This window comes from Paramormyrops kingsleyae, chromosome 6 (genome assembly GCF_048594095.1).
Source record: "Paramormyrops kingsleyae isolate MSU_618 chromosome 6, PKINGS_0.4, whole genome shotgun sequence".
NCBI lineage: Eukaryota > Metazoa > Chordata > Actinopteri > Osteoglossiformes > Mormyridae > Paramormyrops > Paramormyrops kingsleyae.
The window spans coordinates 18,682,773-18,706,752 of NC_132802.1; the positions used below are offsets into that span (position 1 = coordinate 18,682,773).

General features: G+C 42.9%; 1 protein-coding gene across 9 annotated transcripts in view; it reads left to right on the forward strand.

Annotated features, from left to right (window-relative positions):
* The window catches only part of iqsec1a (IQ motif and Sec7 domain ArfGEF 1a), a 129,637-nt gene that overhangs the window by 64,168 nt on the left and 41,489 nt on the right, over positions 1–23,980 (forward strand). The window contains exon 1 of one of the 9 annotated variants that reach the window (XM_023805014.2): positions 13,065–13,594. The exons of the other annotated variants lie outside the window; for them this stretch is intronic. Coding sequence (XP_023660782.2) covers positions 13,548–13,594 — 47 coding nt within the window. The 5' untranslated portion in view covers positions 13,065–13,547. Of the gene's footprint in view, positions 1–13,064; positions 13,595–23,980 lie in introns of those variants that run through there. 9 annotated transcript variants of the gene reach the window in all.

Genomic DNA, 23,980 nt, shown 5'->3' on the forward strand with positions numbered 1-23,980 from the left:
TGACAAGTTATCAACCAATCACATCTTGTGTTTATATGTAGTCAGCCAACAGCATGCTAGATACACTGTTGCAGACATGCCCACACCAGACCGGAACAAATATGTTTTTAGGATTTAGAAACGTTTTTGACTGTTAAACTTCATCTACTTTAATTGCAAAGAAGTATTAGCAGATTTACAGTTTGCAGAACTAAATTTAGTGGAAGCTAATTGGTTCACAAACAGTTTTCAAAGTTAGCAGAAATGCTAATCCGCTAACAAAAGCTTTGCTAATTAGTGGTTAGCGGATTAGCGGAGCCATGCCCACCACTGAGTAAACAGAAAAAATAGCAGTGTTTTCCAGCAGCTAAAAGTCCCCTCCTTCTTGATGTAAAACATCTGTTGGCTAATGACTCAAACCAGGATGAATGTCAACTGATTCAACTGGTCCTTTGATCAGGTCACAGCTGATTACTATACTGGAAAAAAACAATCGTAATTATTTTGAAAAAGGTGGAAAATGGTTTAAGATGGTGATGTTTATGCAGTTCCCATGCACCCATTTTTACTCACTCTTTGGTTCAGGCTTCTGAGAAGTGCATACCTACCGCTGCTGGTTACAGTACCCTCCTGAACCAAAGAGCAATTCTGAACATGCGTCTGCACCAAGGGTCGGCCAGAGGGTTGCGTTTGTGGCGGAGAATTTTCTGTTAATTTTGGGTCGGCTCTTTTCTAGAGATTATTTCCATCCGACTCGCGTAGCCAGATTTCTCACATGTCAGCTGGGGTTACAAGGTCCTGATTCAGATGCCGGTCACGCAGCCAATGAGGAGAGATGCGAGGACCTCCTTGCCCCCGCCAAGTCCGTAAAAGCTTGACCTGCACATGGCACACTGCCAACACAGATTCAATGCCTCCTCAAAGGATCTTCACAGGTACTTTTCTCCCAGTGCTGGTACGGCTGGATGAAGTAGAGGTTAGTAGCACACCACTGGCCTGAGGCCTGTGTTCCTCTGACTGTTAGCTACGTGCTCTGTCAACCACTCTTGGCAAAAATGACTTTTCCTATGCATCACCCTTAGCTGTCGTGATGTGGCTGTTTACTGTTTCAGCTCATTTATAGGGATTTAATTTAGGATAAACTAAATCTAACAAATGAAATATTGAGTGATGGTGTTTCTCATGTAGTGTTTCTCATGTAGAAACAGACTGACATATTGAGGACTACTTTGTGTGATGTAAGCACATGCTGAGTTTTGCAACACATCCTTTCTGTCAGGCTAGTACACAGTGTGGTGCATCTTCAGGCAGTTCCTGGAGCTATGAGGCTGCGGCTTAAATATATATTTTGCATGTATTTAATTACTTAGCATGCCTGTGCAAGGTATCCCTCCATCCATGCATCCATCAATAAAACTAACACATTTTAAATGTAATGTTTCTTCCACCTGCGACCGCTTCACTGGACCAGGCGTCTCAGAAAGCACAAGGCACGAAGGAGGGTGCACAAGAATACGCTCAAGGAAAAACATGCCACTACACACAGGCCTGAGACCATTTAAGATAGTTGTCTGCATAAATATTCTGTAGTGCTGGTAGATTCATGTGCATCTGTTATCTATAGCTTAATACAATAATGTTTTGGAAATTGAAATGCACAAAAAAATAAATAAAACAGATGAAGACAAGTGGAACCTTCTAACTGTGAACCAGGATACTTAAACTGTACTGACAGGATACTTAAACTGTACTGACAGGATACTTACTGTACTAACGCAAATTTAATTGCTTTTCAGCTTGTACAGTATGTGTTGCACTGCCAGTGTCGTGATGATGTCGTCAGTTTGGAGCACATGTGTCCTGCGAGCACCGTCTTCCTCTTTGAGCTTCGCCCCGTTTCCTCAGTGAGGCTATTCTACCAGCAAACTGACACTGTGACTCTATGGCTACCTGTACCTGATTCAGGGGCTTCACTTGCAGGGTCTAATCAGTTGTCATCCACTAGCATTTCGGATTAGGTCTACTGTGGTGGCATGGAGGAGCCCAAGTGGGCCCCCCAGGTGGAATTCAGCTCTACCCATCCAGCGCCACAGTGAGCGATACAGTACGATAAAATGATCGTGTGTGACAGGTGTGTGTGTGCGTGGTTAGATCAGTCGGAGGGAATGTGCTTTTGAGGGACTGGCTCACCCCCGCTATGATTTCTGGCCCTGCTACAGGTCTATGCACTGCTGGTGCTCTTGCACTGAGGCATCCTGCTCCTATTCTTTTATGTCACTTTTGGCACAGATGGGTCCAGTATGTAGGGTTACAGTGACTTCCAGAAGACCCCAGCCACAGTTCTGTGGGTTTCCAGAACGTGTTAGTATTGGTATGGGCCCTTTCTCCACATTATAGGCCGACACCTTGAGTTCAGTGAACAAATAGCAATTAAGTAGAGATATTTGTCCTTTTCTCGGCTGGTGTTTTGGGAAGGACACTTATGGGCAAGTGCTATAGCGGAAGATGTGAGCAGCCCTTGCATGCAGATGTGAATGCCGGCCATCTGCCTTGCCTCCCTCAGTATAGTCTCGCTGACAGGAAACACAACCCTGTCCTGTTCATTTTGATGTATCTGTCCTTAAAGTTGAAAAGGGGAAGCTTTCCTCTCCACCATTTTTTACCCACCTTCCCCCTCTTTACTCTACCAATGTAAAACTGTCGAGAAACAAAAGGCACAACATGTCACCTGGGCTTTGGAGTTTTCCTGGCAGAATGCACGTCATCTCGGGGTTGAAGTTCACCATGAAAGACTTGGTTGCTCTTCTGTGTTGTGTAACCGTGAGTCCATGGGCAAAGTTGGTCATATCGCTGACTCAGAATTTCATCAAAAATGAAATCAGGAGCCAAAGAATGTATCACCACCTCAGATGAGTTGTGCTTGGCACAAAATGTATGGAATTTTGTGCATTGTATTGTTCTATAAATGGATGTTTTTAAAGAATACCCTTGGATAAAGCCAGGGGCATGTTCTACGGAGTGGGGTTACTGGCTTATCGGGGTAACTTGTCGGATTTAAGGTAGTCTGGGAAAAATGTAAGTCCAACTGTGGTACCTTAAACCCGAAAAGTTACCCAGATAAGCCAGTAACCCCGCTTTGTAGTACAGGCCACTGGCCACAGAACTAACATTCCTAGTTTTCATTTATTAACAAATGATATTTTTCCTCTGCGATGCTGTGAAATATGCAGTGCTCTAGCAACTGTGATGATGAAAGTCATTGTGGATGCACCAATCTGCCACCAGTTCTATGTGCTGCTCTGTGCTTCTCCATATTTACAATGTAAACAATAACAATGAACACAAACACAATGTTTTTGTTGTTCTAGGGCTGTGCAATACCTTCCATTGCCACTAGGTGGTGCATATATCCAAGTTGGAGAAGCTTCTCTATAAATGTGCGGAGCCTGAAGTTATTGCAAGCTAATAATATAGACAGATGCTGATGTATACCCTGGGAAAATATTCTCCATATCATTCATCTGATGTTGGATCAAACGTCTCCCACAGGTCACAGCTACTGTGCTTTAACTGCCATTGCAGTTATGAGGGAGGTGATTTTCTGTACATAGCATCCATATTAATGAAATAAATATTTATTAGCTCATAGATTTCATTTGCAGTAATTTGTACCTACTTATTATGTGACAAAAATGCTGATTTATAGAGTGGTTAAGTATGTTTAGGACCAAGAATATTTTCATAATGAATGTAAATAGCTACATTGTCATATTTTTGAGGTAAACCTCTGAGACGTGTATACATCTCCAGAATCTAAGAAAGAGGCTTCTAGTAAAACACCCAGGAATCTTTTAAATCGGGAAACATTTTGGCACAGCAGGGTCATGGTATTCTACAACTCAGAGAAGTATGATGTCTGAGAAATTGCTTTGAATGTGGCTGAAGAATTTGCTTTAGACTTGCATTGATTAAGCTGAGTGACAATTACTGAGGTTTAAAAGAGAGTCTACTAAACTAAAGGAGCTTAAGAAAGAAACCATTCTTTCTGAAATTTCTGTCATAGACCAACAAAAGGAATAATGACAAAAAAAACCTCTAAGCTCAAAACTTGGGAATATTGAATAATGGAAACTGGGGAAATGGCTTTATTTATTTGTTTGTTTGTTTGTTTGTTTGTTTGTTTGCTTTTTTGTTTGATTGATTGGATTGATTGATTGATTGTAATTAGATTTTTTCGTGTGTACTTTCAGTCCTTTCTGCATGTATAAGAAGTTGCTGGAGGGTGAGTACCGATCTGTTGCACAGGAAATGCTACTGGCATCTGGCCAGATCATGTAGTGCATCTTCACATAGGAGGCCATGTCAGAACTAAGGTCAAGCTGAGGCGGATGCTTTTTACAGAGTGTGTAATATTACTGTGGGTCAAATGGGCCTGATTGATCCTCACTGTCAGTGAGCCCCTGGGGTGGGGGAGACATAAGTCAAAACTGACACCCAGCTGGCACTTCATGATGGGACAATTACACGCCTGCCAACCCCCCCAGGCCACAGTATGCTTTAGGGGGTCTTCGATGAAACTCAAGGGAATCTAAGAAACAAACAGTAAAAGAAACGTGGTGTAGGAGACAAAAAATTGGAGCTTGCAATGCTGCTGTGATCCATACAAAGAAGAGATACAGCAACAGAACCCAAAGAGAATCCGAACAGAACCCAAACAGAACACACTGTAGATAAACTGGAAACTCTCATAAATATCTCCTTCTAAGTCAGACATGGCCAACCCACCAGAGATACATTTGATATGGAATGATGCGGTGTTCTGGTTCTTGCGTCAATGCATCTTCAGGGAACATTTAGGTTAAAAAGAGAACGTAGGAGTGCCATTTCTAACACAACATCTGCAAAGGTGTCCATCTTGACGGTAGCTTACAGACAGGGCTCCAGGATGGCACCTTTGGCTCCCGTTCTGTGCTGCAGACGATCTCTCGTGCCAGACTGGCACTGCAATGGTCTGGCCTCTTTTCGTGCCTTGGAATGCAGCCTTGTCCGTTTAGCCGGTGCAGGCTCTTGTGGCGCTCTCAATCTGACTCATGAAATTCTTTTCGGAGCTCATCCAGGGACAATATGCTGCAAATAATTTGCAATAAAGACAGACCTTGGAGAAAAACCCAAAAGATCATTTGTCAAGATGCTAACACAATGACCATGTGGTGCCTCTGTTCTCATTGTGGTTGGAAGCAACCAGGCAGGTTGTTTTTTATGCTCATAACTTAGTCATTATAATTATTATGATGCAATTCTGATGAAGGAATATGTTTGCTTTTAAATAAGCAGGGATGTTTTTCAAAGGGTCATATCCTTGTTGGCTATTATCAGATACCACTGAGAGTGGGTCTTTGTGAGTGTGTTGGTTTTTTAGTAAAGGCCAGAGATTCTGCGCTGGGAGAGTTGCAATACAATCCTCATTTCCATTACTACAATAGAGGATCTTTTAAGAGGCAATTCAGGGTTTATAGGCACTAACTAAAAATACCTAATCCAGGATTTCGACCTGTAAGCTTCATGTCACAACTTCAGCTTGTTAACTAGTCTTGTGTGACATAAATGATTTGAATCTGATATTAGTTCACATTTATTTTATTGTGTGTCACCCCAAATCCAAAGATATACTCCTCAAAGCTAACTCTATTTTCTTTAAACTGAGTATGTAGCAGCCTTGACCAGGGCTAGAGTGCTGTTAAGAGTCAGCCCTGGCCTTTGGCCCAGACAGCTCCACCCCACATGCAGTACCATGGGTTTTGCTGATGCTAGGGTCCCCATGATAAATTGTAAATGAAATTGTAACACGCAGGAATATTGCCACATTCCTTTGGCTACTTTGACCACATTCGCTTATACTAATATAACGCTTCCATTTTAGATAAAGATATGTTTATTAATAATTGTGTAGAGCTTAGTCATTTCACTGAGTCTGAGTTTTTACCCAAACCCAGATTCACTGTGGTTTTGAACGGACTTTGAGAAAATGGCCTACAGCTTATTCTGAGATTATTCTAAGATTCACAAAACATGGAACCAAAATGTAGAGAATCCAGATCAATCTTTTTACACCTTTTGTTCTTGATTTCATATTATGTGCTGTTATAGCATTTCTTACAAAGGTGGCTCTGCGGCTTGTTGGCTCTGTGCAGTATGTTGGCTCCTGCACTGGAGATTGTCTCTCCTCCCAGGTGTTTCACACGCACTGGTGAATGTCTAAATTGCCCATAGCATCCACGGGGTACCTCGTTACCCGTCTTTCCTGGGCAGACTAGACTGGGAGACAGATGTACTGAACTGTAGAATTGTTTGTTTGTGTCCTCTGACTGAGAACGTTATAATCCCTTCCACAAACAGTTTATCTAGCCACTAATGGAACACTAATTGCAATTACAGAGCAAAATGTCACCACTAAAGGAAATTACAGGCTGATATCATTAAGTATAGACAAAAGTGTATATATACAGTATGATAGGAAGACAATTAACATTTTGTGCCATTTCATTTTCTTCAATTATTCATTCAGAATAAATAAAAGATAAAGATGAACTTTAAGCATTGACATTCAACCTTTTATCATGCTGTTTTATTTGATTTAATTGAAATCCAAACATGCTGTTCTTTCTCTGTGCTATATTTGTGTATCAAAGGTAAATGTTGTATAAAGTAATATCTCTGTAAAGGCATTTATATTGTTGTGGTTCTGGTAAAAATTCAGTGAAAGCTTCAGAGGTCAAAGTTATCCTCTAGAAAGAACAGACTACCATTTAAATGGGCTCAAGCAGGTTTTAATGTTTTGTATAAGATTATAACCTGGTTTGACATTCTGTGACATTGAGGAAATTGAGGTGTTACATTGGTCAATACACCTGATTACTAAGACGCTGCCCTGTCTCCTGGTGGCTTTTAAAGCTGCTCTCACTCACGTCTCACATATACATGCAAGGAAAACTTCTGTCCCGATTGACCAGTGCATCTCAGTTAGTCACCTCTACTGATTTAGCTGGGGAGAGCAGTTCGGTCGGCCCTGAAGAATGCAGCCAGCATTGCGCCGGGAATCTGAAGAAAAGTGTCGCGGTGTTGTAAGAGCTCGAAGTTGTGAAGCCGGGGGAAATGTTGAGACAGAGTGCAAGTGAGCATTGATTAGGGAGGGTGGATTGGGAGGGAGGTTGTTGCCTGGCGACGGGAAACTCCCTCAGCACCTGCTTCCTAATCTCTTCTGGGCCTGGGAGCTGTCGCAGCTGCCGCTGGCGTCCTGTGATGACTAATTGCATGTATAAGGGTATAAACAAAGTTATAAAATAGATTATTGTTGGAGACATTTGAGTCGCAATGATTTTTTTTTTTGAGGTGTACTTTACTGGGTGCCAAATACTTGTCATCTGTCTTTTTCACAGATGAGCAATTTGCCTTAATGAGAGAATATACAGGCAATTATGCTAATTCATTTTTAATTACCATTATGATTAATGTGTAATTTTATTGATTTGTGGTGCTGGGCAGGGAACAGAATCTGTGTTTTGGCAAACAGCGTCTTTTTCAGGGTGGATGGGGTTTTGTGGGAGGGGGATGCACAGCAAAAATTAAGTAAATGTAAAAAGATAACCTGAAGGATGGGGCACAGAGGCACAGACAGGAAGCTTTTTGCTTTTTGCAGGAAGGGCTTGTGGGATTATCTCTTTTATTTATACACAGGAAAGAGGGATAGGCACTTAACTCTGGTATCTGGGATGCAAAACCGGAGTACGTATTTTATATTTAAATCAATTTTTGAGTTCTTTGTTGGTGATAGCATCGGAGAGGCGGGCACTGAAGCTTTGTGATCCGTGAGGCCGTCCCCTTTTTGTGTCCAACCGATCGGCAAGCAAGTCAATCACTTTGCATTAAGATCCCATTTGCCGTTGTGTCTGTGTTGCTGTTGCTAAGCAACCAGCATCAGCCTATCGCAGCTGAGCTTTCTCCCTGCTGAGCACCATGTGCTTTTGTTGATTGCCTTGTTGCCACTCAGATTGGCTGGCAAGGGGGGAATTGGGGAGGTCAGATGTAATATCCCAGTGGGGGACATCGTTGACTGCACTGTCGCCTTCGTGAAGCTTGGGCAGCCCCGTCCTCCAGACAATGGAGTAGCTGAAATCCAGTGATAGAGCAGGGAGGGGGAAATCCACCACAGTGATCATCAATGGGAAGTAGAACTGCTATGACAGAGAGGAGGCCCTCTAGTGGGGGTGAACAAAAGTGAGATCCTACCCCCCACTTTCATGCACCATCTGGTGGCAGAAGGGCACGGGCTCGGCGTCGTGCGTCCACAGACCCCTGGCGTTCAGGGCTTTTTAAACACACGCTTCCAATAGATCAAAGACGGAGGATCGGCAGTCTTTTAGATGAGGTCACCTCCTCTGAGCCCCAGCTGCTGAGGAAAAGCATGCCAGGGCTGTGGGGGTCCCTTGGTGTGTGGACCGGACCTGAGGGGGGACCACATGCCCTGTCGTACTTTGCCTCTGCACTTGACCCCAATGCTTGCTGAGCGCTGGACTGATTTGGATCCTTTCTCTGAACAAAGCCGTCCACCAGGGGAAGGATCCTTGACCTGAATCTTGGGAAAATGCTGAAGATGAAAGCGGTCTGTTCGGATTACTGGCAGGTTTTGTGTCTGCAGCCTCTTGGTGGATTGCATAACAGGTAAAGTGCTAAATAAATCAGATTTATTTAAGCGGTGATTTCTTGATTTTTGAAGGCTGCACTTGCTTATTGTGACGGCTGCTGTAACTGGGTCTAGCTGCCCGCGTTCCTTGTGTAGCTTATGATCGTGTCCCTAATGCTTTCTTGTGTGACTTGTGTGGTACGTGCTTCTGGCTATGAGGACGGGACCAAGACCAGCTGGCATAATCCCCCCCAGGGAGGGCCATGCAGGCCAAATGGCCACAAATGGCAGTTACTGTTGTGAGGACTATGAGGGTAGAGTGGTAGACAGGGCATTTGTCTGCACTGTTTTTGAGCATTGGCCCATGTGTTGTGCTGGGGGACATTGGGGGTCTCCTATCACTTCTCTTCCTGCAGTAGGACGGTATTTCATTCTCATCAATTCGCTGAGGCATTCTTCTTATATTTCTCTTCTCTATTAATAAATAATTCCATTTTTATTGCTGGTCTACATTAAATATGTAGGATGCCAAGATGAATAGCATGTCCAGTAATTATTTAAAATGTCAAAGAGACTGAAAAGTTTTCTCTGTGTTCTTATTTGGAGAAGCCCTGAGATTCTCAATTTTCCATTTTCCCCATCTACAGCAATTGGATTTAATCTTTTCATATTAGCATATTTCAGATGATGAAAGAACGTGTTTTCTGTTTATCTAATTAAAAACCATGGTGCAGCAGTTTCTCAGTAAGAGTCCTGTACCAGTTTGGCACCCTCTGGCACAATAATTAGTCTGCAGGCCCCTCCCCCACCCTCTATCCCTACATCGCCGCTTTTTCCTGCCCTTGTTGATGTTGAAGGTGTTTATTACTTCATTAAAGCTCCTCAGTTCATATGCTCTCCTTGGCTTTGATCAAGCTGACCTTTTGGTGGTAGTCTGTAATGTAGTAGGTTGAATATAAAGTAAATGTTAAGCTATATGTCTTTTTAATAATTGATTTTGTGTATATTAAGCAAAATATATACAGAAATATTTTTTGTTTCTCACAATATTGCTATACTAAAAGAATAACATAAACAAGCCCTTTTTTGCATACGCTGTGACTACTGTATGTCAAGAGCATGTAACTATAATGATTGCATCCATTTACCCATTCATCATGTGTTATAAAATTGCACAAACCACCAATTCAGTCTCACTGATTTAAATTGTTTACTCACCCATGAAGTTATGACATCTATTTTTAAATTCTACTCATTTACTACGAGAAAATATGACAGTATTAGCATATTAATGGTCATCTCAAAGCATGACAGTTAAGAAGAATATAATTACTTATTGCTCCCGTGGGTCTGTTCTATTAAAAGCCAACACTTCACATTTAGTTGACCTTTGTCAGGCCACTGCAAAGGTGTAGAGGGGGACAGCTTGACTATTAGCAGTAGTACCTGAAAGAGACTGTAGCAAAACAGCAGTGGTACGTTTCCCCTCAGTATGGGAAGCTGCCAGGCTGAAAGGCCGTCTTTGCTAAGGTGTGAAAAATTCTTATTAGTTACACTGCCATTTTCTGAGATCTGTGGTAAGTGGACCTGTTCCTTTTCTTGTGGCACACCTCCACAATGTATTACAAAATGAACATGCATTGTGTGCAACGTGTCTAACTCTGCTTTGAGCCACTGAGTCAATGGATTTTTCATCCTTTCCTTATCGGTTGATTGTTTGGTATAATTAGTGGTAAAGATAACAATAGAATCAATTTGCATTGTGAGCTCGAATGCTGGATGACAGCTCTGTTCGAATCAAATTAAGCAGTTTCTCAGTTTCTCCCTCTTGACACGACTTGTCAGCACCCATTGCTTCAGCCTGAGCTGCACTGCAATCTGGTTACTCGGCATGCATGCAAAGTAGCAAATCCAACTCTTTCCACTTACAGACTAAAAGAATGTGATTTGATTTCGTCTATCATGCGTAACGCTCCATTCTATAATTTTTGCATCTTTATAGTCTGTGTTGATTGAGATTTTTTTCCCCCACTGTTACGTACTAAAGCTAACAGTGGCGAGTGTCTGTGATGAGTAGGATGGGGTTAGTGATGGGATCCCAGACTTCAGAACCCTGTTACCTCCAAGTGTGTTTTTGGGGAATCCCTACCTCAAAGACATACCCAAAACTAAGGGCTTATTACTCATATCAAAAAGGGACTCAGTTATTTTGTAGATACTGATAGATATGAACTGGTACTTTATTTGTTTGTTTGTTTGCTTAGCTGGAGCTATTTTATAGCTGACAAGACCTGAGAATGTAATGAACCTTCCTTATAATTGTTATTTGTTTTTGATCCATTTCTGGTTGCAGGTATGTATAAATTGAGAGTTATTCAGTCTTGTTGTACTTCCATTCAGCAGGGAAGATTTCAACAAACAGCAAAACTCCTGAATCGGTCCTGGAAGTACTCATCAACAAATGTTTATATATTGTTTCTTTATTGTTGCCAGAAATACTTACCATTCACCACTGTAAGATGGAAGTGGGTAAAGAACCCACAACTAGTAGAATACAGTACCAGTCCAAAGTTTGGACACACTTACCCATAGAGAGGTTTATTTGCAATATTCTCCATGTTTTAGAATACTTCATAAAGACATAAAAAGTATAATATAACACATATTGAATTGACAAAAAAGTATTAAATGAAAAAATATTAGAAGGTTGCCAGTTCAAATCCCTGGTTTAGCAGAGTGATCCCACCATCAGGCCCTTTTGTCCCAGGGACTAGCTGACCCTGTCGTTTCCTCTACACCAGCTCCATGAAGGGGACTCTTGGGGTGTTTTTCCAGCTGTCCTGAAGGAGGTCCCACATACGTGCTGAGCTCTCGTTGGCCGCCTTTCCTTCACTCTCTTGTCAAACTCCTCCAAAACCATTTCTACTGTGTTTGGGTGTTTTGTGGAGGCCTGGCATATCCAAACTGTATATCTAAGTAGGAGAACTCAAGTTCAGTCTAACCTACTGTATAGAAAACCATGTTTTTGTTTCTCAGTGTCTTGAATAGTAAAGAAACAGTAGTTTGGCAATGTTAATAAGCTGTAAGAAGTACACCTTCGAAACCGCGTCTCCGTGTGATTTGAGTGAGGCATGTGTCTAAGGTGACACTAAGCTGCTGAGGGGAAAGTTTAACCCCTCAGGGTGGAGTGTGGAGATTATAGGAGACCTATCCATGGACATGCCTTTAATTAAACAACATAACCTCGGCTTTTTCCACATTTTGTGGAAAGGGACAAGAACAGTCGCATTGCCAGCATCAGCTGCCACTCTTATGTCATTTATGACTTTAGTTAAACCAGTTTCAGTGCTGTGTCCCTGATGGAAGTCTGACTGGAGTCTGTCCAGTATGTCATGTGTCTCCAAGTATGAAGTTAAGCAGTGACTATCTTCTCCAGAAATTTGAACAGAAATGGTACATAATAGGAACATCTGTAATTGTTGTGCTCTTGTAGATCCAAACTTGGTTTCTTTAGTCATGGTCTGATGACTGCTGCTTTGAATCGGACAGTCACATCACCTTCATTTTGCCAGTTATAGGTCTTGCCAGGACTCCCATGGATTCTTTAAGAAGTTAAGTGGGGATTGGGTCCAGTGGACGAGTGGTTGGTTTTTATAAATCATAGCTCTCCTCTTTCCCTGTTGGCTAGAAGAACTGGATTGTGAACATTATGCATGAGCAAGTTTGGACTCACTGTGGGGTTTTGTGAAGTCCCCAGTCACTGGTAAAAGGGCTGTTAAAACTAATTGAGGTTAATTGGCTCCAAACAAGAGAAAAGAGATTTACCCCAGGTGATTTACCAAACCTGAAAGCATCAACGTACATAATCTCCTACTGATTATGTAAATATATTCAATACTTGTTCACCATTGAAGCTGTCAGGTATGTACAAAATTCATTGTAGAATTATCTTCACTGAGTTCTGAACCTTGACATACCTACTGAAGCAGATAAAACTGAGTTTCACTGACTTGGATATTTTGTCTGTTTCTGCAGTGTGTGGAAAGTAATGGCAGCCTGGAGCCTGGGTGTGGTTTAGTATTTTGAAAAGTAGGGCTGTGTGGACATGAAAATGATTCCCAGGCCGGCCCTGTGTGTCTCCTCTGGAAGGGTAAACTTACACAGTAATTATGATGTCACCATCTCCATGTCAGGTTCTGGCCGCCACATCAACCTCGCACCCATAGTGCCAGGCATGTAATTCACATGTGAAACATGAACTGGCACCCCAATGTTGAGTCCATTCTTCCTGTCATTGCTGTGGAGATTGTAGAAATAACATCCGCTGATGTCCCCAAGTAGGGAACAGCCAGTACCTTCCCACGACCTCCCCAACTCTCCACACCCTCCTTCCTAGAAGGCCAGTCTGTTTCAAGGACTGTGTGGAGACTGGCAGTCACAACTGGATGATTTAGGACGTACAGTAAATGAGACTGTATGCTGAGACGAAAGGGGCCAGATTTGCCTGCGCTTGAGTCTATGAATGACTCTGTAAACAGTCAGCCGCAGCCTTGTGAGTGTATGTAGTGGCTTTACCTTACTTGGCGATCTGGGCAGACTGGCTCTCCGTTCGCGAGTCAGCTGAGCAGCATGTTTGTAGGCTAACGAGCAGAACTGCTTGGAGAGCTGATCAATTGCACACCAACAGAAGCTGGACGTAGGACTGCAGGAACTTGCTCTCTTTTGGGTGGATATTTTGGGAACATCACGCAAATGAAGAAGTGAGGTGTGACCCTTCGGAGTGCCTGTTGACAGCGTGGGACATTACCTTGGGAACACGTCCCCCTTCCAGGCCCCCACTTCACTGCATGACATTTCTGAATGTGTCTGAAAACTGGACTTAAATGCCATGTGGAATCTAATGTGGAAATATTGCATCTCTGTCAGAACAATAAGGTAGGATACCCTGCTTCACCATTGGCCCATTACACTTTCAGGGCTATCTGAGTGCCATTATGAGTGTGAATCTGAGTGATTTCAGGCAAGATGTGAGTAGTCCCTGAATGCCCTCTGAGATACCACAGATGGCCACATAAGCCTTTGGACAAATATCAGTCTGTCAGGTTGTAGGAATAGTGTAAACCACACACAAGATCATGGGCGTGGTTGGAAATGCCCTTTTTCTTCTTCGTTCGATATGTTATTTTTAACACCTGATTTATTTGTTTGTTTGTTTGGTCTTTGATTTTTGGAAATACTGTAATTGATTTAAAGTTTCGTCTGCCTTAGTGATTATTTGTGGTTTTTCATAATTCTATTATCCCATTAAAGTTAAATGGAAAATTCTCTTTTTTCAGGTGATTGATTTTAAAATACATCCTCAAAATGTGTTTCCAGTAATATACCCTCCAACAATCCCTTTCATCTCCCCCTTGCGTTTCCCAGCTATTCGTCTTCAAATAAGCCTTTAGATTAAGATTTTCCAAACTCTGTCTCATCTTCCAGCATTTCAGCATTCTGCCTGAGACATCAGCTCCTACCTTTGCTTTCTTTTGCCACAATGAATACCAAGAGGATGGTGATTCTTATATTCATTCTTCTTTAATCCTGCTTCAGGGACTGCACCCCCCACATTCCAATATGGGAATACATTAAAACAATATGGCAGCTAGCAATAACTACCCCCCCCCCCCCCCAAACACACACACACATCACCATCAGCAATCCCTCTTCTTTCTTTGTAAGCAGCGTTTTTTTCTTACACAACAAGCATTGCACTCCCTAAAGGGTTAAATAGTTCTTGGTGTTCTGCGGGTTTCCCGGGCCGTGGTCAGGGTCTGAGCCCCTCCCTCTCATGCAAACGGGCCAATCCCCTTCACCACAGTGTGCTCTGTCTAACACAAGAGTCCTTCTCATGCTGTGGTTCACTTGCCCTGCCCCAAATGCCATATTTGGGGAAAATGCTCTTAGCTGGAAAAAGTGGGTCTGTTGGTAGTGGCGGGGGGGTGGGGTGATTTCTGTTCCATGTAATACCACCATCACAGTCTATTTTCAAGCTCCCAGTTTCCTGATATCTACTCTCCGGATGTCCAGTAGACTCCTGGAAAACAGGGATCAGTATACATGTGTGTCACTGCAGCACTGCTGAAGAAACTAAACTGATAGTGATAAAAGGGCAGCTTGCTGATTTACTCTAAATCAGTATCGTTCATTTGCACTTAATTATCTTAAAATTAGGACGGCAAGTTAAAGTTCGAATTGAAAAATTTGTATTGAAATAATACTAGTATAATTAGTAGTTTATTTTGTTATGTTTCATTGATAGTTATATAAAAATGTGAGCATTTCTTAGTTAGGATATATGACATAATAGTTTTTTTTGTAGTAGTAGTAGTGGTAGTTCATGCATATCAATGCTTATAAAGACTCAATGTATTTATTATCCTCCAGACCAAAGATCTGAAAGCAATGTTCCAGGTACACTTTGTACTATATATGATATCACCTTACATTATGCAAAAATGCACTGCAAAGACAATGATAAACAAAAACCTTTACTCAGCTGATTTTCCATATTGCCTTGCATTTCTGTCTTTACACATTGTGTAGACTGTGGATTGAATCTTATGCTAGGGGAGACTCCAGCCATTTAAGCATCACCTTGTCTTGGGTCATGTCTTTGCAGAAGATTTTTCTGCAGGAGTTGACAGATCTATCCATATGGAACTTCAGGCTGCAGAAGCAGCATTCATGAGGCTTGCAGTCTTTCCAGAAGCTCTGCCGCTGCCTTGTGACTGGGGGGTGATTATTTCACCCCCAGTCACCCCCAGTCACAAGGCACACGGCCGTGAACCTTACAGATGTTTTTTCATTGGGCGCGGCAAACTGGGAAGTAAAAGAGCAAAACTGCATTAGCCCAAAAGGTATCCATCAAGCAGAACTGCTTTAAAAGATCCAGTTCCTGTCTGGGGCTGGAGGGGAATTGAAGAGCACTTGTTCTTGTGAACCAGATCTGTGTCTTTGTGGGCCTTGCCAGGTAACAAAGGCCATTATTCATTTAGTCAACACTAAGGCCAAGAATGCTTATAGAAAATAATATGTGCAGGTTTTTCAACTCTCACGCATCTGAAGTGACACTGACTCTGGGGTGACACTGGCTTTCTGACTCTGACGCTCACGCAAGAATTTGTACGGCAAATGTATATTGTTCCATTGCAAACCTAAAATTAGCTACATCAAAACTGTTGGGGTAGTTTGTAAACCCTACACACTATTTACAAAGTAATAAAACTTAAGTAAATGTGCATGCAGACTTGTTTAGACATTAGTTTAGGCCTATTGGTTTTGAGAAAAAAAATCTGCAATTTTTTGTATTCAGTATGGTTGCTGTTATATTCCCTGGATTGAAAATACACGAGATTTTGCGACCGGTCCTCCGGTGTCGCAAGCACATTGTAAGGTGTGGAATTGATCATTGTAAGATCTGGAACTGATCACGTTTTGAGGAAGATTGCACCAAAAATAAAGCATTGCCGCATAGTGAGAGCAAACAGAAGGGCAGCTCAGACACATCATCCCATTACACTAAAAATATTTTGTGCATTTTTTTCCAAACTTTGCAGGCACATTCTACAGGTGCAGAACTGAAATTCAGAAATTTTGTGACAAAGCCCACCAAAATAATATCAGCAGTGCTACTGTAAGTGGTAGCAAAGGAAAGAAAAGGTAGCTGCAGAGGACACTTGTTCTTGTGAATCCAGTAACTCAAAAAGTATTTAATGGGTCTTTTTCAAACTTGCTAACTCTCACACTTCTGTTGGTAATGATATGAGATCTATTTCATTTTGAGAAAAATTGCACCAGAATTGAAGCTGTATCTCTTAGTGGTGGCACATGAAAGGACAGCTACAGATGTAGATCTGGTGAACATGAGTACATTGAGTTGCACAAAGTTATGCTTTTTATAGAGATCTTCTTTTTTGAGAGGGTGGGGATGTGGAATGAGTAAGGATTAGATGGGGGGAGGGGGTGTCAGGGCCGTCCGGAGAATACATTGTTGTTGTTCTAATCACCCCCATTAGTTGTTGTTCTGATAGTGTATCATTATTATTACTAATAAAGATATTGAATCCTGTAAAAATCAGTGTTTACAATTAAATGGCTTCACTTCCCCTTCCAATCCACAGCCCCTCCTCTTTCCACCTAGTGTATTTATTTAGTTTTCCTCCAGTTGCTCAGAGGCTGACATTGATTGTTTTGGTCCCTTTCTCTTGCTTAGAGTGCCAGGAGCTGGATGATGAATTGTGGGCACTAGGATCACCTATAAAATAATGGGACGAGATATTCTTCCCTCTTTGTTTTTCTGACATGTTGCACCTCATAGGTTGCCAAGTTAGGTGAGATTTTAGTTGCCTGCAACACTTCATTAATTCTGCTGGAGGAAAATAGGATGTTGAAGTTTCAGATCTAATGAAGGACAAAGCTTTATGAGGTGGTTTTGATCTTTAACAAAAGTTTAAACACTCAAGAATATATTCTCCCATCAGGCATATAAGTCAAAACGAGCTTTTGAGGTAAAGCTGATTTATTCTTCTGCAGAATAAAAAAAAACATGGATGCAGTTGTTCACGCTAGAGCTGCATGATATTGGAGAATTTCAGATATCATGATATTCATGAAGCAAAAAGAGTTTGAAATAAATTGCTCACAAATCCTTCTATGAGTGATTTAAACATCAATGATGAAAGTGTTTATGATTGGCTTGGAGAGCACGTGCAGAGCTCATGCAAAAGCAGCGGCGGTAAACTTTAATTTACTGATTTTTAAAATCTCCATCCATTATCTGAAGCAAAAATTTGGGTGTGGGAGGAGTCTGATGAGGCCATGGAGAAGGACTTCTGGTCGGGCTCAAAAAGATTCTGGCAAACCATCAGGTGACTCAGGAGGGGGAAGCAAGGCTGCACCCTTGCTGTGTACAGCAGGGATGAGAACTGCTGACCTCAAATGGGGATGTAGAAAAGAGTATTTTGAGGAGCTCCTGAATCGCACTGATACACCTTCTTTTGAGGAAGTAGAGCTGGACGACTCAGAGGAGGAATTATAATCACAGGGGCTGAGGTTGCTGAAGTACTCAGAAAATTCTTTGGTGGTAAGGCTCTGGGGGTGGATGAGATTTACCCTGAGTTCTTGAAAGTTCTTGATGTTATTCGACTGTCTTGGCTGACACGCCTCTTCAACATCGCATGCAGGTTAGGGACCTTTGGATTGGAAGAATAGGGTGGTGATCCAGGGGACCAGAGGATCTGTTCCACCTGCAGGGGTATCGCACTCCTCATTCCCTGGGAAGGTCTATGCTGGGGTAATTGAGAGGAAGATCTGCCCGTTGGTGGAACCTCGGATCCAGGAAGAACAATGCGGATTCTGTCTTGGCAATGGAACACTGGACCAGCTCTTCACCCTCAAGGGTACTTGAGGCTACATGGGAGTTTTCCCAGCCAGTCTACATGTGCTTTGTGGACTTGGAAAAGGCATACAATTGTGTCCTTTGGGGGATCCTGTTGGGGATGCCTCATGAATATGGAGTGGGGGGTCCGCTGTTGTAGGCCATCAGGTCCCTGTACAAAAGGAGCAAGAGTTTGGTTTGCAATAGTAAGTCAGACTCGTTCCCGGTGTGCGTTGGATTCTGCCAGGGCTGCCCTTTGTCACCAATTCTGTTCATATGGACAGAAATTCTAGGCGTAGCCAAGGGGTGGAGGGTCTGGTTTGGTGACCTCAGGATCACATCTTTCCTGTTGGTGTCATTGAGCTGTGACCTGCAGCACTGGGGCAGTTTGCAGCTGAGTGTGAAGCAGCAGGGACGAGGATCAGCACCTCCAAGTCTGAGGATGGTTCTCGACCCGAAAAGGGTGGATTGCCCTCTCCTGGTGGGGGATGAGTTGCTGCCTCAAGTGGAGGAGTTTAAGTATCACGGAGTCTTGTTCACAAGTGAGGGAAGAAGGGAGTGGGAGATGGATAGACAAATCACCACAGTGTCGTCAGTAAAGCAGACTCTGTACCATTCTGTTGTGCTAAAGAGGGAGCTGAGCCAGAAGGCAAAGCTTTAATTTTACCAGTCGATCTATGTTCCTACCCTCACCTTTGGTAGTGGCTGAAGGAATGAGATTTCGGATACAGGTGGCAGAAATGGATTTCCACTGTAGGGTGTCTGGGCTCAGCCTTAGAGATAGGGTGAGGAGCTCAAAGTAGACCTGCCGCTCTTCCGCATAGAAAGTAGCCAGTTGAGGTGGTAGGAGTGTAGAGTCGGATGACTTTATCCAGCCATCCTGAGCAGGTAGTGAAAAAGGCAAGTAAGTGCACTTAAGTGGCAGAATGCACTTGGGTCTTCTACAAGCAAGTCGATCATATTTATGTGCTTCTTTACCCAGTATGCATATCTAGCCTTTGATCCAGCCAGTGCCGATGTAGCCCCTTGTTAACACAAACTCAGTGAATGTACCTTCAGCACAGGCACTGAGGATGTCAAATAGCCAAAATTGCTGAAGTCCTTCCTGAATATGGGTAAATGGCATCCAGTATCTCATCATGAGACTAGGTCTTATTTTTCCAAAAGCTACAGTCATCGTGGGTGCTATTCAGATTTAGAAAAATGTACAAAGCTAGTAGATTCTTTTCCCAGTGATTCATTGGGAACTTTGAAAACCTCGTCTCTTGGGTTAGGGCCCCCTCAGCGTCAGGAGGGTGAGTCAGGTGACCACACAGACTTTGTCTTTCATCCAACAAGGATATTGGTTTCTGCTTGTCATTTACATGCATGTTTCTCTGTTCCCCATAGTGACCCAGGGCCCAGTGTTTATCAGTTTGGGTTAGGGTTAGGTTAGGGTTAGGGTTAGGTTATCTGCACGCACTCTGGATGCCGAAGGAGCATTTTTGAGAGTGATGTCTTGTATATCTAGAATTGTTGACGAACAACACATCCTTTTCACTGGTTAACGTCCGTCCAGTCGTTGTACAAGAAGGTGACAATATATATATATTGGCACTAAGGGGCCTAAAGTGTGCCAAGAAAACATCCCCCACACGATTACACCACCACCACCAGCCTGCACAGTGGTAACAAGGCATGATGGATCCATGTTCTCATTCTGTTTACGCCAAATTCTGACTCTACCATTTGAATGTCTCAACAGAAATCGAGACTCATCAGACCAGGCAACATTTTTCCAGTCTTCAACTGTCCAATTTTGGTGAGCTCGTGCAAATTGTAGCCTCTTTTTCCTATTTGTAGTGGAGATGAGTGGTACCCGGTGGGGTCTTCTGCTGTTGTAGCCCATCCGCCTCAAGGTTGTGCGTGTTGTGGCTTCACAAATGCTTTGCTGCATACCTCGGTTGTAACGAGTGGTTATTTCAGTCAAAGTTGCTCTTCTGTCAGCTTGAATCATTCGGCCCATTCTCCTCTGACCTCTAGCATCAACAAGGCATTTTCGCCCACAGGACTGCCGCATACTGGATGGTTTTCCCTTTGCACACCATTCTTTGTAAACCCTAGAAATGGTTGTGCGTGAAAATCCCAGTAACTGAGCAGATTGTGAAATACTCAGACCGGCCCGTCTGGCACCAACAACCATGCCACGCTCAAAATTGCTTAAATCACCTTTCTTTCCCATTCTGATATTCAGTTTGGAGTTCAGGAAATTGTCTTGACCAGGACCACACCCCTAAATGCATTGAAGCAACTGCCATGTGATTGGTTGATTAGATAATTGCAGTAATGGGAAATTGAACAGGTGTTCCTAATAATCCTTTAGGTGAGTGTATATATATATATATATTTGTCAAATGTAAGGACACAGTTAGTAGAGTAGTGGTTAAAGAACCAGTTAATGTAACCAGAAAGTTCCCGATTCGTGCCTCAGGGCAAGACCCTATTCCAGTGCCCATTAAATCCTACTGAAGCAACACTACAACCGATATGGTCATGGTACATGCAGCGTATGTCCAGGAAAGCAACTGTATCGCAGTGTAAATGCAAGCTGTAATGTGTGGATGTTTCTCTTTACATCACATATGTATTATGAATGCAGAAAATTACCAAGCTTACAATTTATATGTGTGGAAGTTTTAGTCTTTTTAAAGGAACATAAGGATCCATCTAATATTCTGCAGCTGTGGATGTGACACGGCACACAGTGGCCTGTGGCTGCATGGCGTCCTGCAGTATTGGCCATGCATTCGGCCAACTGGTCTGCTTCCTGAGGAAAAGCACACTGAGCGGCAGAGGATTGAGGATCTGGTGTGAGGAGAGGGGGGGGGGTTTATTGATGGGCAGTTTCATGGGAGCACGTACAAAATCCCTGAGCAAGCTTATATAAGAGTCTGTGTATGTGGGTGTCTTCAACTTATCCTACTGTATTCTCCATGCTTCCGTGTAGCACCGTGTCGCACCTGCAAGCAGACAGTCATGTGATACGTCAACCTCTGACACTGCAAAGCATCCTGATGAAAAGAACATGAAGGCAGAGGGATGCATGGAAACCGCCGTAGCGCACCTACACCGCCGTAGAGCGCCTACACCGCCGTAGAGCGCCTACACCGCCGTAGCGCGCCTACACCGCCGTAGCGCGCCTACACCGCCGTAGCTCACCTACACCGCCGTAGAGCGCCTACACCGCCGTAGCGCACCTAAACCGCCGTAGCGCGCCTACACCGCCGTAGCTCACCTACAGCTACAGCAACACACAGCTGATGAGGACTAGCTGTGTGGGTTTGCATAAATCACATTAAAGAGGGAGATACTTAATGAACAGCTTGGGTTACAGCTCAGGGGTAACAACCCTGAACTTCTGCAGTTAAGAAAATTATAGTGCAGTGTTGCCGCAGCCTGTAAACAGTCATTAGAGTGGAGGCTGCAGCCATGATGTCAGCCAGCAGCCCCAGGCAGCCTCACTGCCTGCTTCCACTGCGTCTGAGCTGCAAAGGTCGACGCGTTAGTTAGTTTGTTCATACAGGTTTTCTTTTGGAATACCATCCCCCCCCCCCCCCCCCCAAAAAGAAACTGATGGAAAAAAGCACATTGTGGGAAATTCTTTTAAAAATTAATGCTGCCCTACATTTGAACTCGTAACTTGGAAATTCCGAGTTCCAAGTAGGAAATTTCAGCTGGAACGCCCCCTGAACGCCCCCTGAAGTCGAAATACCTGCTCAACACAACCCCGACCTCAGAATTCAAGATGACTGCGCCCTGTATCAACAGCTGTACTTTTATGATTTTTATTTGCACTTACGTCCTATTTGTGGCTCTTTAAATTGGTCATACACATAGTATTGTCCAACCGCTATCAGTATACGTGATGCTACGGTGTTTTTATGCTCAAAATACCATATAAGGTGTTGTAACTAATATAACAATGGCTAACAATTAACTGGGCTAGAACTGGGGCCTGATTCAGAAAGCAGGATATCTTGCTTAGCTGGATAACATGTCGGATTTAAGGTAGTCTGGGCTAAGTGTACTGTAAGTGAAGAAGATAAAGACCAACGGTAAATTAAATCTGACAAGGGTATCCGGCTAAGCAAGAAATCCTGCTTTATGAAACTGGTCCCTGGTATTGCTTAATGGCTTTCCAACTTCCAGTACTGGAACACGGTTAACTCGGGTGTGACGTCATTCCCAGTTCCGAGTTCCGACCTCCGAGGCAAATGGAACGCAGCATAAGCCTTAGTATTTGCAAAATTATCTGTTTCATATTTTTAGGTTTGTGTGTTTGCACAAGTGTGAATGTGATTTTTTGTCGCAGCACTCAGGCTAGCACCCAACGCTAGAGATCTTCTGAAGGCTGAATCCTGTTGTTTCTTCTCTGTTCAGATCTGCACTCGACAGTTAATTGAACAAAATATTCCTTGTTTTTGTTCACCGGATATGCTCATTTGGCTTCACTGTACACGTCGTTGCTGTGAAAGCTCTATATCTGTGCTGGGTTTGGAACTGTCACAAGCGAAGTGCCAAGAATTGGTATGAAATAAAGATGGCTTCTTTTTCATGACTTTTGCTTTAAGCCTCTGTTCATAGGAGGAGCTGCTGCTGACACTGTAATGTACAGGTGGCTGCCAAAGCTCACATGTCACATGTTCACAGACATTCTTGCATTGCTGTTCTATTTATATCCTTTACATCTTCCCGTAGAATTCGCAGTGTTCTGAATTTGACAGCCTTGTTCTAAAAATGGCTCAGATGTATGAAGGCATTTCGTATTTTATTATGCTTGATATGATTTTGAATATACTTTGGGATCTAGAAATATCATTTTCAGGATTATTATGGAAATCGTGGATCATTTGTAACCTGTGTAATTGAGGCTCTGTGTAATGGCTCCCTCTATGGGTGGAAAAAATATGTAATAACCACTTTACATTTGGTGCTTGGCATATACTGCTTACTTCTCCATTTAACGGTGCCTGGATGTTTCTCCAGTGTGACGTGATTCTCCCCCATGTGTGGTGGTGTCCTTTGAACCCCACAGACTGCCATGCAAGACAGCCGCCCCTATATTGTGAGAATTAAGGGCTATTTTCATATTGTAAGGCAACAACTTGCTATAGTTGTTGATTTTCAGGAAAAATCTGAGAATGTAGAAAAACCCTATTATTTACGATCATTTATACTGGCCATGGTTGGGGTGGGGCTGACTGTCACAGGCAGTGGGGGGGGGGCATACCCCGGATGGGATCCATTGAAGGGTGCACAGTCACTCGCTATCAGCAATTTAAACATGTCAGTGGGCCTCTCTGCATGTCTTTGGACTGAAGGAGGAAACCAGAGTATCTGGATGACATCCGCACAACACAGGAAGAGACTTCACATGAATACAATGCAGACACCCCCATGCTGGGGGTGTGAAGCAAAAGTACTGCTCACTGAATCACTTGCTGCCCCTGATGATGTGTCATTATCCTCAATCCCACTCCTTTGCTGTGTTTGCTGCCATTCAGTGACAGCTGCAGTATCCCTGCCTTTTCTTACCCACTGCCCAGTCCAGGGCTGAAATTTGGGTTGGGGGGTGGCAAAAAACCTGGGCCCCATACGGATCTCGACTATTTTTTTTTTTTTAGTAACAACATATAAATCAAATATCCATTCCAAAACATTTATATAACAATTTTGGTTAAAGTATTATAATGTGTAATAATGTAATTGATCTTAAATTTGGCCTATCAATCCTCCCCCTGATCGGCGAATTTTACGGGTAGCATTTTGATTAGCATATTATTGATGTTCCATCATTTTTCATTCCCTCTTGTTTCTCTTTAGGTTCCAAAAAAGGTCAAATGTCTCACTTAGGAGTCCCC